The 18,499-nt window shown below is 42.2% G+C and overlaps 2 protein-coding genes across 2 annotated transcripts; both read right to left on the bottom strand.

The window, feature by feature from the left end:
* Positions 1-440: 440 nt before the first annotated feature.
* Positions 441-2,120, bottom strand: LOC130719396 (uncharacterized). Its single transcript, XM_057570020.1, has one exon. It carries the CDS (start codon positions 2,118-2,120, stop codon positions 441-443), a length of 1,680 nt encoding a protein of 559 aa, XP_057426003.1.
* Positions 2,121-6,085: 3,965 nt separating this feature from the next.
* LOC130719395 (pollen-specific leucine-rich repeat extensin-like protein 3) lies at positions 6,086-15,591 on the bottom strand. Its single transcript, XM_057570019.1, has 2 exons — positions 14,823-15,591; positions 6,086-6,237 (listed from the first exon to the last, which is right to left on the bottom strand). Exons 1-2 carry the CDS (start codon positions 15,589-15,591, stop codon positions 6,086-6,088), a joined length of 921 nt encoding a protein of 306 aa, XP_057426002.1.
* Between the last annotated feature and the right edge of the window lie 2,908 nt (positions 15,592-18,499).

The raw sequence follows: 18,499 nt of genomic DNA, 5'->3' as shown, positions 1-18,499 counted from the left end.
TCCAGGAATGGCCTGAACACTCTGTTCATGTAGTCCATAAACACTGCGGGTGCATTTGTAACTCCAAACGGCATCACGAGGTACTCATAATGCCCATATCGAGTTCTGAATGCGGTCTTCTGTATGTCAGCCTCCTTGACACGGATCTGGTGATATCCTGACTTCAGATCTATCTTCGAGAACACGGTAGCACCCCAAAGTTGATCCATCAAATCATCTATCCGAGGCATCGGATAACGATTCTTCACTGTCACCTTGTTGAGTTGTCGGTAATCCACACATAATCTGGACCTTCCGTCCTTCTTCTTCACCAACAACACCGATGCTCCCCATGGCGACACACTTGGTCGGATAAATCCCTGGGAAGAGAGATCCTCCATCTGTTTTGCCAACTCCGCCAACTCTGCTGGTGCCATCCGATAAGGCGCCATTGATATTGGTCATGTACCGGGCATAATATCAATAGAGAACTCTGTTTCTCTTACTGGCGGTAATCCAGGCACATCCTCTGGAAACACATCCACAAAATCTTGCACCACCAAAATGTTGTGTACGTCGTCGTCGTTCTTCGCCTCAGCTACGATAGAGTTCACGAATGCTGGTGAACCCTTTCCCAAGTTGTATGAATTCAAGTAATCCGTAACGCCAGAATCCGGAAAGACTACGACCATATTAGCACAATCCAACAGAACGTGATACTGTGCCAAGCAGTCCATTCCCAAAATCACATCGAGCTCTTTAAGCCCTAAACAGACGAGGTTTGCAAAGAACTTCCGATCCTCATAAATCAACGGATATTGCAAGCATGTCGTGCGCGTAACTAATCGATCGGTGGCAGGGGTCGTCACCACCAGATCAAATGGTAAATCAGCAGTTAGCAATCCTAACTTTTTCACACACTCCTCAACAATGAATGAGTGTGTAACACCAGAATCAAATAACACCATTAAAGAAGTTCCAGCGATAATACACGTACCCTGGATAAGATCATCAGTCACAGCAGCTTGTTCCCCAGATATCGCAAACACACGACCTGGAGCAGAAGGTCGCTTTCCCCTGGCAGCATTCAGTACTGGCTCGGCCTTAGTAGCATCAGGACAGTTTCTCTCAACATGTCCTGGTTTCTGACACTTCCAGCACACAACCTCCTTCCCACATTCCTTCGAATAGTGTCCCTTCTGGTTGCACTTGTAACAGACGACATCGTCCTTAGGAGCACGTGTCACATTCCTCCCAGCAAAAGGCACCCTGTCAGTAGGGCGTTGGTAAGGCTTCCTCATCGGAGCCTTGCCCCTGTCAAACCTACCAGCTTGCCTCGGTCCTTCAAACCTTCCGGTCGGCCTCTGCCCAGAACGGATCGGACCTCCGCTGTCATACTTGCCCCTCTGACGATTTTTCATCGACTCTACTTCACGAGCTTTCTCCACCAGTTGTTGGAAAACTCTGATTCCCAATGGCCTCACAGACTCCTCAATGTCATTCCTCAAACCCCTCATGAATCGGTTGCAAAGATACGATTCATCCACTTGCACTTGGAAAAAGCGAAAGTGTTTGGACAGGGTCTCAAGTCTTGCAGCATATTCCCTTACGGTCATCAGCCCCTGTCTCAGGTTGAGGAATTGATTCTCCATGTCTTCCCTGGCAGTCTCTGGGAAGTACTTCTCCATGAAAGCCCTTTTGAAAGACTCCCAAGTGATGGCCACATTGTTGGCGGTCATCAGCCGTTTGGCGCTCCGCCACCAGTACTCAGCGTCACCCTTCAGCATAAAGGTCGCCAAGTTCACCTTCTCAGCGTCAGGTGTGTGGAGAGCCTCAAAGATTTTCTCCATTTCATGAATCCAAAGATCAGCTTTCTCGGGTTCAACCTCGCCTTGAAACTTGGGTGGTCCATGGCGGTTGAAGTCAGTTCTCATACGGATCTGGTCCTGTGTCAGCTCCCTTTCAGCCCGTTGTGCCCTTCTGGCATCCTCCTCAGCTCTCCTAATGTTCTCTTCAGCTTCCCGTTGAAGCTGTGTCGTGGCCTGAGCAGCAGCAGTGGCAGCCTGCTGGGTCATCACCTGAGCCAGCTGAGCCATTGCTTGAGCAAGCTGAGCATTGGTTGGGTCCTGTCTCGGAGGCATGATGGAAATCCTGCTTAGAAATAGAACCACAACTCAATGTCAGTGCCCTCAAATTAAAAAAAAAATATCTAAGTATACAATAAATAATCTATCTCAAGTATCACGACAATGATACTATTCAGACAATCACAGCCAAGCAAACATCTTAGCACACAAGTCTACCCAATCTCACCACGAAGCTTTGAAAACATCTTTATCAAAAACAAAAACATCAACGAGTTCGGAAACTCGTAAGCCCAAAACCCTTAGTGCTTTGGTTTCTCAACCGCAGCTCTGATACCACAATGTAACGTCCCGATTTCTCGAGTGTAACACCCCGATTTCGGTGGCGTCACTTTAGTAACCAAAAAGAAATTAATGCGGAAAAAACGTGAATATTTTTTTTCGATGATAGAATTATAAACTGAAAGAAATAAAACTCAACAACAGAAGATAACAGAACTAATATACAATAATAGTTACAGCCCCCGCTGTAAGTAGCAAACCACGTCACGAGTAAACCTCCAGTGACGGGAAGTAAGAAAAGTAACGCCCGTAGGCAATATGTACAACCCAAAATGTAAGGTTAAGTGTCCGCAACACAAACCTTCAAAAATGAGAATAAGTTAGCCCAACGGCCTAAAATAAGACCTCCTAGCCCAACCAACTCTCTGTGATTCCCGTAGAGAGACCAGACAAAAATCTATAGGCGGGAAACTACCCTGTCCCCAAAGAAACAAATGACGGTCAGAGCTAAGACTCTACTCCTACACTAATCCTATCTCGAGGAGCTCACACCAGCACTCAAAACTACGTGCTAGCATGATCGTCGTCCGAATCTGAATCCAGAACGACCAAGTCTACAAACATTATCCGTCCTCCCATCGCAACCGCGATGCGCTCCGGTGCTGGCCTCACGGGCTTAGGGCCCGAACCATGATCATCAATGATAGCAACCGTGGGTGAGCTGGACTCTGAAGAAGTCACTCCCACAGGCTCCTCCTCTGAGGGGTCCTCATCATCAGAAGATGACGGTGGTGGTGGTGCTTCTACTCCTGGTCTGCAGTGCACGCCGGGCGGCAAGTTGAAACTGACAGTGCACCTCCTCAGCACTCCCTCCATCAAGTGTCCTCCACTGTCCACACGATCCTCCATGATCCTCCCCGAGTACATCGCTCGATGGCTAGCGGGGTCGACCACCCACGCACCGGGGTCATCCTGATCTATCATCTCATATCTAGTCCCCCCCGAAGGGTGGACCATCGTGAACCAGTCCGCTAAAGACATCTGACAATGGGCGTTGTCCGCCAAAGCACACACAGAAGACGCGAGGGTCAACTCCAAAGAATTATGTAAATAATAATCCCAATAGGTACAAATAAGAGATTGCCACTTAGGCTTATAAGTTAAAGATAGCATCCTAGGGTTGCATATTCCACAATGAATATAAACGACAGTAATAACAAATAGCATGCATCAAATAGGATTAACAAGTATCAAACACACTCAGCAACTAAGTCAGTATGCATGTTGCATGAAATGCAAATGCCGGTTAACCCAGTTAACCAAATGCATTCCGGAAAGGATGGACATCAACGGATCAGCCCTAGCACCAGCCACGGTGGGACCATTTCGGCACGCGTGCCTCTTACACCAACAACAACGGTAGTCAGATCAGCATAAAACCCGAAGGCCTGCCATTTCGGTCTGCTACTAAGAGTCACCTAACAGCGCTCTTACGCGGAAATCCGGGTCTTATGACCATTTTGGAATCCACCGTGTTTAAACCACTTAATGAGTGCATGCAATGCAAAGTGATTAGCCAAACAACGTCTCCGACCTCACTCGACACGTCGCCACGTGTTCTAGCTAAATTAATGTCTCTAAAAGCTTACCCTAAGGTAAAGTCGATTCTGCGACAAAAGACAATACTTTACAACAACACATTCTCTCATGATGATCTCCAAATCATCCGACCCATCTCCATCCGATGGTCAAAATTGCTCAACGAGCAAAGAGTATCGACATACTCGGAATCTACCCGTTTCCTAGCTTATCTCACAGATAGCCTAACAACACAACTGCTCCCAGAGCACAAGAGTATCAACATACTCAGAACTTATTAATATTCTCAACACTTGGATCCGACGACACTTCTCGTTTTCCAAAACTAAGATTTGACTCCTAAGCTTTCCTTCGAGATTGTTATCATTATTTAAATATTTAGAGGTTGTTTAATGTCTTATGAGTTTTCCTTACAAAATAGATTCCATTTAGTCTTATTGCAAATCTTATGAGTTTTCAAGATCCCATTATCCCGATTCAACTCCCAGAGAATGTCTCGATCCACTAAAACGATACAAGGCCCGAATCTCAGTTCGTCCTGTCAAACTTTCTCAAAACTCTCATAAAAATCAGCATGACTTGCCCGTTCTTCTTACTCCTCAGTACCACAGATATATGCGATATGGCATGGTCAAATCAGCACAGTCAACAAACATGTCACATGTATCAACACATCCAAGAATAACCACGTAGCACTTAGCATATAGGCAAATATCACACATCCTAGAATAACCACGAAGCACTTTGTCCCAAAATGGGTATTTGAAGCAGAATTGAAACTCGACGGTAGCTTTTCGAGAATCGGCGCAGTATTATTCGCTAAACATGCTCTTGGGCACATAGGGAAGGTGTTTAGATAGAAAAATGGAATTATCTGGATAGTTTTGCAAAAACCTCAAAACTAAGAGCACAGAAAGACATAGTGAAAAGCTACGGAAACGACGATCAGAGGTAAGGATTAGCGACTATACCTCGATACCTTCAAGTAGCAACTGTTGAATCAACGGTCAAGCAAGAAATGGAGAAAATCTTCTTCTCCTCCTCTCCTCTCAAACTCGCGGCCTCTTGGGAAGAAAATGGGTAAGTTTTGTGATTTTTCTCATTTTTCTTGCTATATATAGAGGATGGAAAAACGCGGGAAAATGAAAGTTTCGCGATTCAGATTTTTCCGGCTTCATTCTCCGAGAATTCTAAGATAGGTTTTGGCGACAGAATTCCAAAACTAAGAAGTGGTTTCCTTGTATTTTAGGTGACTAATGCAAAGTCGGTGTAAAACTATTTTACCCGATAAGTTACTTTTTGCAATGAATGTCGGAAGAGAAAACTTCCTTCTGAAGAAAGATTGAAAACATCGAGAGAAATGGGTGTACGCGTGTGGAATCTTCATTTGAAGCTCTGAATAGAAAAAGTCTTCATCGTCGGTTGATTTTAGGTTTCTTGAACTATCAGGGTTTTAGTTTCGGTAAACTTCCGAGGATTGGAATCGGACGTTCGTAGATTCTAGGGTTTCGCCTTGAAACGATCGTTGTATAAGGATTAAGATAAGTTCTAACATTTCTCTGAAGATTTTTGGAATTAGTTTCCATCATGACTTTAAGCGTAAACTAGCTATTTACTAGGGTTTCTGCCCTAGGTTTAAGCGTATAACGATCGTGCTATAACTTTTATCGATTTCGATACAATCCTTAGACTTTTCCTGAACTTTCTCCTTCATAAATTTATTTCATTTGGTAAACTCTTGTTCAGGTTTCCCTTCACGATACATCAACCCTAATCGTGAATAGGATTTCATTCACTTATTCTAGACTTAAAAACTTGGGTCTTACATCGAGTGTCACACAGTAAACCAAACGTCACCATTTTCGTAAAGAATTTCGTCGATTCAATTATTAATCTTGACTTAATGACAAAGATTCAATTATTACGAAACTCTTGAAAACTTTACGATATAAATCTGCGGAATAAATAAGACATGTTTTTCTGAATAAAATAACTCATAAATAAAAGGAACCATAATCAAATACATAAATGAATCCTTGGGCTAAAGCCCTATGTAAACGATACATCAAAAACCGGAAAAACAAAACTGATAAAGACAGATCAACACCACGAACACTCAACCCCCAACATGGTAATATCAGTCACTCGTCGAGCCAACCGCACTGTCTCTGGCGCTTCTTCACAGGAGCCCTTACCTCCAGTGCATCTCCACGCCCCTCCGTCTCGGCATCCCTAGGTGCATCAGCTGCTGCAACATACCGTGGAGCAAAGACATCCTTAGGCTCAGCAGGAACTGGTGTAAGACCCAAGTTTTTAAGTTTTGGATAAGGGAATAAAATACAAGAGTTTATTGGATGAAATAAATTTATGAAGGAGAAGGTTCAGGAAAAGTCCAAGGATTGTATCAAAACCGATAAAAGTTATAGCACGACTAACATTCGCCTAATCTTAGGTCGAAGACCCTAGTGAATAGTTAATTTATACTTTAGGACACGATAGAAACTAATTCCAAAAATCTTTAGAGAAATGTTAGAATTTCTCTTATTCGTCTATAAACAAGTATTTCGATGCGAAACCCTGGAACGTACGAACGTCAAATTCCAATTCTCGGAAGTTTGCCGAAACGGAATCCCTGATAGTTCAAAAACCCTAAAATCGACGGACGATGAAGACTTTTTCTATTCGGAGCTTCAAATGCAGATTCCACCCGCGTTCGCTTATTTCTCTCGTTATTTCTAATCTTTCTTCAGAAGGAAGTTTTCTCATCCGACATCCACTGCAAAAAGTAACTTATCGGGTAAAAAGGTTTTACACCGATTTTGCATTAGTCACCTAAAATAGAAGGAAACTTCTGTTGAGTTTTGGATTTCTGTCGCCAAAACCTATCTTAGAACTCACGGAGAATGAAGCCGGAAAAATAGGAATCATTCTTATATTTTTATTTTAACTCTATGAGTTAAATCCTCCGGTATCTAAACTAATCTGTACCGGTTTACAAAATATCTTCTCAAAATATCTCCCTAAAATATCTATTCGTTCTTATCCAGTCTTTGATAAATATCTCTTCATTCTTATCCAGTCTTTGATAAATATCTCTTCATTCTTATCCAATCTTTGATAAATATCTATTCATTCTTATCCAATCTTTGATAAATATCTATTCGTTCTTATCCAATCTCTGATAAATATCTATTCAACCTTATCCGATTTTTGATAAATATCTACTCATCCTTATCTAAACTTTACAAAATATCTTTACAAAATATCTTTACAAAAATATCTTCTCAAAAATATCTATCCATCCTTATCCATCCACCAATGCATCCTTATCCAAACTTTGCAAAATATCTCCATTTCCTACACTATATATAGGTTGTAAGCTAGAAAATGAGAATTTTGCAAAACTCACCCATTTTCTTTCCCCAAAACCGCGGCCAAGAGAGGAGAAGAGGAGGAAGTTGATCTTCGCGAATTCTTGCCCGTTAGCTTCACCGATCGTTGCTAATCGAAGACCTTGAGGTAGGTAAACTATATCTCTCTTCTGATCGTCGTTTCTGTCGACTTCTCCTAAGTCTTTCTGTGTCCAAAGTTTTGAGGTTTTTGGAAAATTGTCCAAATAGCTTGATTTCTCTGTCTAAACATCTTCCCTACGTGCCCAAGAGCACTTCTGTCGGATTAGTTTTTCCGTAATGTCGCCGGAATTCCGCCGGAATCAATTTTACCTCAAATACCCATTTTGGGGCAAAGTCTCAATCTTTTAGCTTAGAACTCTCGTTTTGGCTTAGTGCTAGTAGGATTAGTTGTCATAAACGTCGTTGTTGACATCCCCATCCAATTTGTTTTTCAAAAATCCAGTTTTGAAATTCTGAGTTTAAAATAATGACCAAACTACCCCTATGTCAGTTTTCGATCCGAAAATTTTTCCGAGCTTAGATCCGCCTTAGTTACGACTTATGATAACCTAGGAACCAAGTTTGATCGAAGAAAAATCGACCCACACAATTAAGGAGAATGGCCGAGAGCACCCTCAAGGGGGGAGGAAATCCGACTTTTTCGAAAACTTGTCCTAACGCGTTAGATTGTCGTACCACGGAGTTGTAGTGTTCCGTGTGACCCTAGGACTTATTGTTTGCTAAGTTTCTGACTCATTGTGATTGATTTCTGTGAAATTGCTTTAAGGTTCGTTTGAGGAATTCGGAGGACTTGAGGAGGAAGATTGTGAAGGAAAGTCCAAGGAGCGAGCTGGAAAACCAACAGGTGAGGGCTACTCTCTGAATTACTAGATAATGCTTTAGGTGTCGACGAATTCGACTTGATTTATGTGTTATGCACTTAATTGCTAAATGTCTGAAATGATTTCTGAGGCTTCGGCCGATCTTGTTGAGTACTTGATGCCATGATCTTGTGTGCTAAATGATTCACATGTTATGTGCTAAATGGTTAATCTAGGATGTGTTGGAATATGCTGCTTATGTTTATTGATTGAGCTGATTTATTTATGTTACTCCACTTATATCTGTTATGCTTCAGAGTGAGGATAACGGGCATGTCATGCCGATTTTATTTCGAGATTTTGGGAAAGTTTGATGGGACGGACCGAGGTTCGTACCCTGTTATTGTTTTTTGGACCAAGACCTTCTCAAAGGAAAATGAGTTTGAAAATGATATTGGAAAAACCCCATTTGAAATCACGTAAGAACTTGGGTTGTTCTGTCTAAGGCAAGAAGGGCTTTTAATGAGGCATTGTGCCCGGCCAGCTTACCTGGGAACTTCTCGGGCCATTACTTGGGTGATGATGGACCTTTTGTTTTGAGACCATCTCCAGGGAATCATTGGAATTATGGGATCTTTGAAACTAATAGGATTAGAGACGAAACTTAAACAATTTCATAATGAACCTCCATAATGTATTAAACAACCTCAAAACCCTTAATATAATGATAAAAGACTCAGACGAAAGTTTAGGGCTCGAATATTAGTTTTGAAAAATGAGAAGTGTCGTCGAGTCCAAGTCTTGAGGAAACTTACAAGTTTCCGAATATGCTTATACTCTTTCGCTCGATGAGCAGTTTAATGTTTGGCTATCTAAAGTTTAGCCGGAGACTATAAGTTTCCAAGTACTTCGGTACCTTTTCGCTCGATGAGCAGTTTATTGATTGGCTATCTAAAGTTTAGCCGGGAACCATGAGTTCCAAAGTACATTCTTCTTCTTTTTGATTAATTCATTTTGTCGCAGAATCGACATTTGCCTTAGGGTAGGCTTTTTAGAGACAATAAGTTAGCTAGAACACGTGACGACGTGTCGAGTGAGGTCGGAGACATTGTTTGGCTAATCACTTGCATTCATGCACTCATTTTGAGGTTAATACACAGCGGATACCGGACCTCGGTGGATTCCAAAATGGTCATAAGACCCGGATTTCCATATTTAGGACACTACGGTGGTCCTTAGTAGCAGACGGAATGGCAGACCTACGGGTTCACTGCTGATCTGACTACTTTTGTGTGGTGTAAGAGGCGCCCGAGCGGAATGGTCCCACTTTGGCCGGTGTAAGGGCTGACTCGATGGTGTCCATCCTTCTTCCGGAATGCATTTTGTTACCCAGCATTGCATTTCATGCAACATACATGCTGACTTAGTTGCTGAGTGTGATTGGTACCTGTTTATCCTATTTGAGGCATGCTACTTGTTATTATGATCTTTTATATTCATTGTGAAATATGCAACCTTAGGATGTTATCCCTAAACTTATAAGCCTGAGAGGCTAAATAATTATTATCCTATATATCTGGTTTTATTATTTATATAATTCTTTGGAGTTGACCCTCGCGTCTTCTGTGTGTGTTTGGGCGGACTACGCCATTGTCAGTTGAGTATGGCGGACTGGTACGAGACGGTCGTCCCTTCGGGGGGGACCAGGTTTGAGATGTTGGACCAAGACACCCCGGGCTCATGGGTGGTCGACCCCGCCGGCCACCGGGCTATCTCTTCGGGGCGAATAATGGAGGATCGCGTTGACCGGATGCCAAGCCTGACGCACGGAGTTTGGAGGCACTACACTGTCAGCTTCAACTTACCATTGGGTGTACACTGCGGACCTGGACTGGGAGTACCACCACCACCGTCGGAGGAGGTGCCTGTGGGAGGGACTTCTTCAGGCACTAGTTCATCCACTGTCGCGGCAGCTGTTGACTTGGGATCGGGTGCAGGACCCGCGCGACCAGCTGTGGAGACCGATGCAGTCATCGACATAGTCGTCTTGGATTCAGATTCAGACGACGATCTTGGGAATGCATAGTTGGGATTAGTGTAGGAGTAGCGTCTTGGCTCTGATGTTCAGTCTTTCGTTTTGGGCAGGGTAGGTCCCCGACCTTTAGCTTTTCTTGTGGTTCTCTTTACGGAAATCACAGAGAGTTGGTTGGACTAGGGGGTCTTGTTTTAGGCCATCTGGGCTGACTTATTCTCATTTTGAGGGTTTGTGTTGCGGACACTTAATCCTTTCTTTTGAAATGTACCTTTTGCCTTCGGGCGTTACTCTCTTTTGCTGTCCGTCACTGGCGGGGGCTGTAATTATTATTGTATATTAGTTCTGTTATCTTTTGTTGTCAAGTTCTATTTCTTTCAGTTTTAATTTTGTATTGTCGAGGAAAAAAAATATTCACGTTTTTCCGCTTAAACTTTTTCTTTTCGGTTACTAAAGTGACGCCACCGAAATCGGGGTGTTACAACTGGAAGGGACTCGAGAGGCGGAGCTGGAAAGTCGCCAAGGCGTGCCCACCAATCTGGTGCCCCGAGCACCCGTGAAGAAACCTCCCCTCCTGCAATCCTCTGCGGAGAGTTCGAGCACAAACCCTCGTCTCCTGGGTGTAAGAAGCGACAAGGTACAAAGGGCATCTTGACCTTGCCCCACTCCATGCTCTGAGTCTCGACGACGTGCCCATGCCGGTCATGTCCCGTGATCGTAGCGCTGCCGACGTAGATGCGACGTACCTTGGCAGAGTCGGACTGCCAGGCGTTGTCCTTATGCTGGTTAGGTAGGTCTATCGTCCACGAGACCACTGTACTCTTGGTCTTCATCATCTGGCCCCCCCCCAGAATAACACATAAACAAACAACAGGGTCAGATCTCATGTTCTCATATAACATTCACATATCCAGGCAATACTCATAAATAACAAGGTATAATAGGCATAAACTTTATGTTATATCTCAGTCAGTCACCTAAGTTCAGTCAGGCTAGCGACCTCACCATTCACACAACCACCTCAACACCAATGGCCATAATCACGATCATCCGCAGATGAACAATTCTCGGAGGGGACACACCGTACAACCCTCTTTCATGTGGGGGGACACACCGTCCGTCCACAGAATCCCAAGGTGACCGCAGTCAACCAATCACGTGGGGTCACACCGTACAACCCACAAAACACCCTCGCGTGCAAGTAACCGTTTGTCTCTAACGGTACCATCGTTCTCATGGCCCATAGTCTTCACTAGACCTATGTCCAATTATTCACATTTTACTTGCAAGAGATTAAGTTCTCATTTCTCTTTGTTAAATGCTCTATTGAGTCAACCTAGAGTCTTAACATTTTCACAAAACTTATACAACTTAAATGACAGTAAAAATCACAGCACCAAAAGGAATTACAGCTAGATGAGCGACCTTTTGGCAATAATCAAGATAGGCAACATATAAGTCATACCAAGGCACTTAGACATGTTCTCATGCATATCAATACTTAGATCATGGCAACTCCACCAATCAAGCTATCACATAAACTTGTGCATGAGTCGGAAAGAAGAAAACTTGCCAACAACCACAAAAGTGGCTTAGCCGAACCCCAAAGGGTCCAAGGTTTTCTAAAACACTTCCTTCCTTCCATCTCAACTTCACAAGTCAATGTTCAGCCAACAAACATAAGCATATACTCTCCAAAAATCCAGCAAAGATCATGTTACAAATTGCTTGTTAAAATCATGTGATAATCTAGACAAATCTAGCATAAAATCATGGTTTTCATACATAAAACCTAGGGTCATTTGGCAAACATTAACCTACTGATCATGGCATCACACAAGCTTCACAAATATGGTAAAAATTCCAGAAACAATCAGCAACAATCAATACATCGAAAAGCTAAAGGAAAATCCACCAAAACCCAAGGTTTTGGCCTAGCCGAGAGCACCATTTGCTCTAGGGTTCTCTATTTTTTTTTTTGAAAAACATTTGGCCATCCTCTAGGCTATTGAACAACAGCAAAACATCAACCTAAGAATCATCATTCTTAGCCCTAAGCATGCAAAATCAGTACAGAATTCGTTCTAAACATCAACATGGCAAAACTAGTCCAAATTGGCAACTATGGCAAGTAGCATGGTATCAACTTGTATCACATTTGGGACTGAAAATTTCAAACTCTTAAACATGAATTCTACCCTCATCCAATCATACATCATACACCAAACTAAGATCAGATTATAGACATGCTAACTAAGGAATCCATCATCATATACAACCTAGACTCTACCCACTAGATCCACCCCTTACCTTTGATGTTGGGTTTGAGAAGGATGAAGGTTTGGTTCTGGAAAAGATGAATGGAAAGGGATACTCTCTGCTGCACCTTCAACCTTGGTCTGGTCTCCTCCTCTACCTCTTGATCACACTTGCTTTCACTCTTTGCTCTTCTCCTTTCTCCCTCTCTAGCTGCCACTCTCTCTAACCTTTCTCTCTTCTTTTCTTTCTTTTTCACTTCTGAATTGTGTGGGCAAAACAAGAGTGTTTGGTTAGGTTTCCATTCAGCCTTATAGGTTTCTCAAAACTGAAGCAAAGATCCCCCTTTTGCCCCTCAATACACGGCCAAAACATACACAAGCAAGGGCAAGCACAATTCACAATTTTTGAATGGGAACAAGGCATTAATGGCACTTAATTTCCTATTAATCATTGTCTCAAAACTGATCAGCATTTGATCATGAGCCTTAAACCCTAATTATCTTCTCTAAACTCATGCTAATTAGTCAACCAATTCAGCACAACCAAGTCAAACATGTCTTCCCTCCTTCCTTCCTCATGAAATTCGTCTAGCATGCATCATGGGCTAGGTTTTCTTTTTCTCTTCTCCCTTCATAACTTGGCCCAAGTCCAACTAAATACTCTCCTAGCTACTGATTAAGAGGCTCAAATAAATCAAGGAAAACTCCTTCTCCTGATTTTTAAAGAAACAATTTCGGACTTAAGAACTTTCTTCTAACAAAATTGCTAGTACAAAACAGCCTGACCTTCCGTCACTAAAACAAGGCTATCTCGGGCTACAGAGGTCGGAATGACCTGAAACCAACGAGAGAATTTAGCTAACTCAGAGAGCTACAACTCTCATGAAGGAATCTTTTCAAGAATTGGTCTTTAAGACCTCTCAAAAATTCACACAAGGTCACGGACAGTTTAGTAATTAAATCAAACTTCACTAGAAATTTCACTTTTATTCAATAAATCACTTAAGCAATACATAAGTAAGGTTAGGGTCTTACATAAAGCATAACAGTCTTCACATCCCAGATACAGAAGAACACAACTAGCAATGGCTTCCTACTTAGATTGTATCGAAGAGCTGAGGAGGAAGGCATTCGATGAGAGTTTGTTCTTTAACGTGCGCCATCCGGAAGAGACAACAGTATATGATCTGACCAACCGGCTATTGGGAATGGATCTGAGTCCAGAAATGGACACAATCCTCTGAGGCTTCCTTGCCTTTGTAGAGAAGCTACATGACCTCTTCCAGCAGGAGCTGGATAACAAGGTGAGGAGACAGGAAGTGGGGGACGCACTGGTGTCCATGGCAGAGGGTCCTGAGAAGCAGGAGCTTCGTCTGACCTTGAATCATCTGGAATATGAGCAGCATCGTCTGGAGCTAGAGAAAGCAGCGATGCATAGAGAAAGTAGGAACTTGAGGAGAAATCCTCTTTTTTAATTGTAACGATGCAAATGTATGATATTGCCATTAATAAAAAAATGGTTGTTTGTTGGTTAATTTTAAAACATCTTATGATGAACAACTAATATGCAGCACATAATGGGAAATGTAATAGAAAAACATAACATAAAAAGCAGAGAGAAGAAAACATAGTTTAAAAAGAAAGAGAATTAAAATAAAAAAATAAAAACATATAAGAGAGAGTTCCTAAAATCTAAGGATTGGGTGTTCTCCGTAGAAGCTCTGTGCACATCTGCTTTAGCTCTTGAAGAATGGCATCATAAGAGTTAAGGCGCTGTTCAATGAGATCAATCCTAGGATCTGACTAAGGTGGAATAGATGTTGTAGCTTGATCAGAGTGAGAAGCTTGACCTGATGCAGAAGCAACTGGAATAATGCTAAAAGCTTGATTTCTGAGAACCTCAGCTTCAGCTTGAAGTTGAGCAGCTTGTTTCAGAGTTTGCAACCTTGCAGCTTCACGTTGCTCTTCTTCAATCCTTGCAACTTCTTCTTCTTGTTCTTTCTTCTTTCGTGCTTCTTCAATAGCAGAATAGAGCTGTTCCCTTATCTGTTGTTCAGCCAGAAGTTCTCTTCGTCTGAGATGTTGAGAAGCAGCTTCAACACATTTTGCCTTCTTAGAGTTGAGAAACCCCATCATCATAGGAACTTGGTCAACCATCCAAGAACACAGACGTTCCCATTCGTCAACAACCAGGTCTGGACTTGCACTTAGGTCAGTGCGACCATGCACATTGCTGATCCTTAATGATGCTTCATGATTAAATGCATTGATGCAGTCAAGAAGGGTGGTTGGTCCAGAGTAAGTGTAGGGAATAAGGGAAAGGTTTGGTTCAGGTGATGAGGAGTGGTTGCTGCTGGCAACTTCAGAGGGAGAACCAATATGCAGAGTCTGATGTGCAGAGTTATTGGTCTCAAGGTTTGGTTGAAGAGTTTCAGTCTCGGGATTATGTGTGTTATCTGGTGAATGGTTGGAGACTGACTCAACATTCTCTTGAAGAGGAGAAGGAGGATGAGGAGGAGGAGGAGGAGGAGGCATTGAGGCAATAGGAATTGCCTGGATGGGGAAATCAGGAGGAACCAGAGGTTCTAGCCTAGGTCCAGGGTAGCGGCGAGGACTAGGAACATTGATGAAATGCTCAGGGATTTCAGAGAGCATTTCTCTAGCAATTTGAAAGAATTGCCTAGAGGCTTCTGACTTGTTGGATGGAGAAGAAAATGGAGTACGAGAGAGGTTGTCAGGATCAGATGGATGACGTGATTGTGGATTGGTAGTGGTTTTATCAAAGTCTTGAGGTTCAGAGGCTTGTGGTGTGGAGGTTTGTTGTTCAGAGGCTTGTGGTTCAGAGGTTTCTGAATGGTATGGAAGAATGATAGGTGTAGTGGAGGCAGAGGGTTTGTTTGCTTGAAGCATTTTCCAAAGGGGTTCGTCCTCAATGGTAGGTTGAAAGAAGGAGTCTCTAGGGGGTGAAGGGTGAGAGATTTGTTGATGAATTGGTGATGGTTCAGGATGGGTTGCATCAAGGGTTGCATCAAGCAAAGTTAAATCATCATCAGAAAGGGCAGCAAACATACTTGAAGCTCTTGCTGCAGATCTTGTGATTCTGATGGAGGGTGCAGGTCTAGCTTGTTCCTGAGTAGTTTCCATGATAACTACTTGAGGTGCAATCCTGACCTTCTTAGCCTTCTTCTTAGGCGGTGGAGCATCATCATCATCATTGTCATCACCATCAGAGGGATCCTTCTCCTCAGATGCTTCAACTTGCTTCCTCTTGGTCTTCTTCTTCCTTGGGGACTCAAAGTCCGGAGGCCCTGGGAGATTTCTGAAAAAATTTGTTCACATCAATCTCAAAGCCTTCCTGCTTCAGATCCTCAAGATTGATTGCCTCTAGATCATCAGCCTTGGACCAGAGAGGATAGTCCTTTAGAGGAATCCTTTTCCTTGACTTTCTTTCAGTAGTGCTGGAATCAGCTTTGGTTTCGATCATGCCCATTCTTTTCAAGGATGTGGCATTGAAAGTATCTCCAGCCATTGTTGTCAAGTCTTCAGAACATCCCAACCTTCGCAGGGCATGCACCGATTTACTTTCCACAAAGAAGTCAGAAAGCAAACTACCAAAAGGTATGTATTTTATGGCAGATTTTGGTGAAGAGGTGGTTCTGGACTTCTTGATGCACTCCTTCAGATAAGAAAAGATGAAGTAAGGCAAGCACACCTTTTTGTGGTCTTTGACAAAGAACAACAACACCTTGTGGGTGAAGTTGATGTAATCAGGAGAGCTTCCCTTTGGCATCTGCTTGATGCAGTGCAGAAGAATCTTGTGCCAGATTCTCAAATCATGGTGAAGCTCCTTGTGAGACCCAAGTTTTTAAGCTTGGAATAAATTAGTGAAATTCCTTATTCACGATTAGTTTGATGTAACGTGAAGGAACACCTGAACAAGTTTATCGAATGGAATTAATTTTATGAAGGAGAAAGTTCAGGAAAAGGCTAAGAATAGTATTAAAGTCGATATAAGTTATAGCGTGAGTCTTATTCGCTTACGCCTAGGGCAAGAGCGTTAGTAAACGATTAATTTACCGTTAAAGCACTATAGGAACTAATTCCAAAAATCTTCAGAGAAATGTTAGAACTTCTCTTATTCGTCTATAAACGAGCATTTCGATACGAAACCCTAGAATGTAAGAACGTCGAATTCCAATACTTGGAAGTTTGCCGAAACCGAAACCCTGATAGTTCAGAAACCCTAAAATCAACGAACGATGAAGGCTTTTTCTATTCGGAGCTTCAAATGAAGATTCCACTCGCGTCTGCCTACTTCTCTCGATATTTCTAATCTTTCTTCAGAAGGAAGTTTCTGCAACCGAGGTCAAAATCATAAAGTGCATTTTTAGCCGGTACACATTAAAAACAGGCCTCGAAAACCAAAAATCATACTGATATTTCTTTGAAGAATTAGAAGATTCAGCGGGAAGATTATCGTGTCTAAAATACGTTGGAATCAGTAGGAAAAATCGGAATCGCGAAATTCTCATTTTTCCGCATTTTCCATTTCCTATATATAGTATGAAAGAAAAAAAAACAAACAAAAATCACAAAACACACACACACGGCCGAGGGCTTCCAAGGGGGAAGGAGGAAAAGTGATTTTTTCCAATTCTTGACCGATCGTCGTTCCGTTCGTTGCTACGCGTAGACCTCGAGGTACTGATGCAATTCCTTACTTCTGATCGTCAATTCTGTCGCTTTTCTCTATGTCTTTCTATGCTCAAAGTTTTGAGCTTTTTGTAAAACTGTCCAAATAAGTTGATTTCAGTGTCTAAACTTATTGCCTACGTGCTCTAGAGCATGAATATCCGGTTGTTTTCTGCTGAATCTCGCCGAATTGCCGCCGAGTTTCAATTCTACTCAAAAACCCATTTTTATGCTGAGGTTCCGCTTTATGGATCAAAAACTCTCGACTAAGCTTAGCTTCAGTAGGATTAGTCGTCATAAACGTCGTTGGTGACGTCCCCATCCAATTTGATTTTCAAAAATCCAGTTTTGAAATTCTGAGCTGAAAATAATGACCAAAATACCCCTACGACAGTTTTCGATCCGAAAATTTTTCTGTGCTTAGAACCGTCTTAGTTACGACTAATGATAACCTAGGAACCAAGTTTGATCGAAGAAAAATCGACCCACCTATTTATGAAAAGTGGCCGAGAGCTCCATCAAGGGGGGAGGAAATTTCGTTTTTCGAAAATTTGTCTTAACGCGTTAGATTGTCGTACTTCGGAGTTTGTAATGTTTCGTGTAACTCTAGTACGTATTGTTTGTTGAGTTTCTGACTCATTGTGATTGATTTCGGTGAATTTGTCCTAAGGTTCTTTTGAGGAACTTAGTGGATTCGAGGAAGAAGATTGTGAAGGGAAGTTTGGGGAGCGAGATGGAAAACCTACAGGTGAGGGCTTCTCACTGAATACTAGATAATGATTTAGGTATCGACGAATTCGACTTGATTTACTGTTTATGCACTTGACTGTGTTTGATTGGGAAAATGTTTTCTGAGGCTACGGCTGACAATTGATAATCTTTTATTGCTTGATTGTTGTTGAGATTGATTCACATGCTATGTGCTACCTGGTTAACCTAGGATGTGTGATATTTGACCTATATGCTAAGTGCTAAATGGTTATTCCTCAATGTGCTGTTATATGTACCATGACTGTTGGATTGTACTGTTTGAATATGCAAGTACACATATATCTGTTACTCGGCAGAGTGAGGATAACGGGCTGTTACGCCAACTTTTATTGTGAGATTTGAGGAAGTTTGACGGGACGGACCGAGGTTCGGACCCTTGATATTGTTTGATGGATCGAGACCTTCTCTGGGAATCATTTGGGATCACGGGATCTTTTGAAACTTATAAGACTTGAGATAAAACTAATTGGAAATTATTTTACAAGGAAAATTCATAAGACATTAAACAACCTCTAAACCTTTAATTAATGATCACAAATTTAATTAAGAGCTTAGGATTTGGATATTAGTTTGGAAAAATGAGAAGTGT

This window comes from Lotus japonicus, chromosome 5 (genome assembly GCF_012489685.1).
Source record: "Lotus japonicus ecotype B-129 chromosome 5, LjGifu_v1.2".
NCBI lineage: Eukaryota > Viridiplantae > Streptophyta > Magnoliopsida > Fabales > Fabaceae > Lotus > Lotus japonicus.
The sequence above is the reverse complement of the archived record's forward strand: the minus strand, read 5'-3'. Positions and strand labels throughout refer to the sequence as shown.

Excerpts from the sequence above, each read along its gene's own strand:
- LOC130719396 (XM_057570020.1), bottom strand. The coding sequence starts at position 2,120 with ATGCCTCCGAGACAGGACCCAACCAATGCTCAGCTTGCTCAAGCAATG.
- LOC130719395 (XM_057570019.1), bottom strand. The coding sequence starts at position 15,591 with ATGGAAACTACTCAGGAACAAGCTAGACCTGCACCCTCCATCAGAATC. Across the intron at positions 6,238-14,822 it reads ACATCAGACTCTGCATATTG|TTCCTGCTGAGCCTAAGGAT; the intron begins GTTCTCCCTCTG and ends GTCTTACACCAG.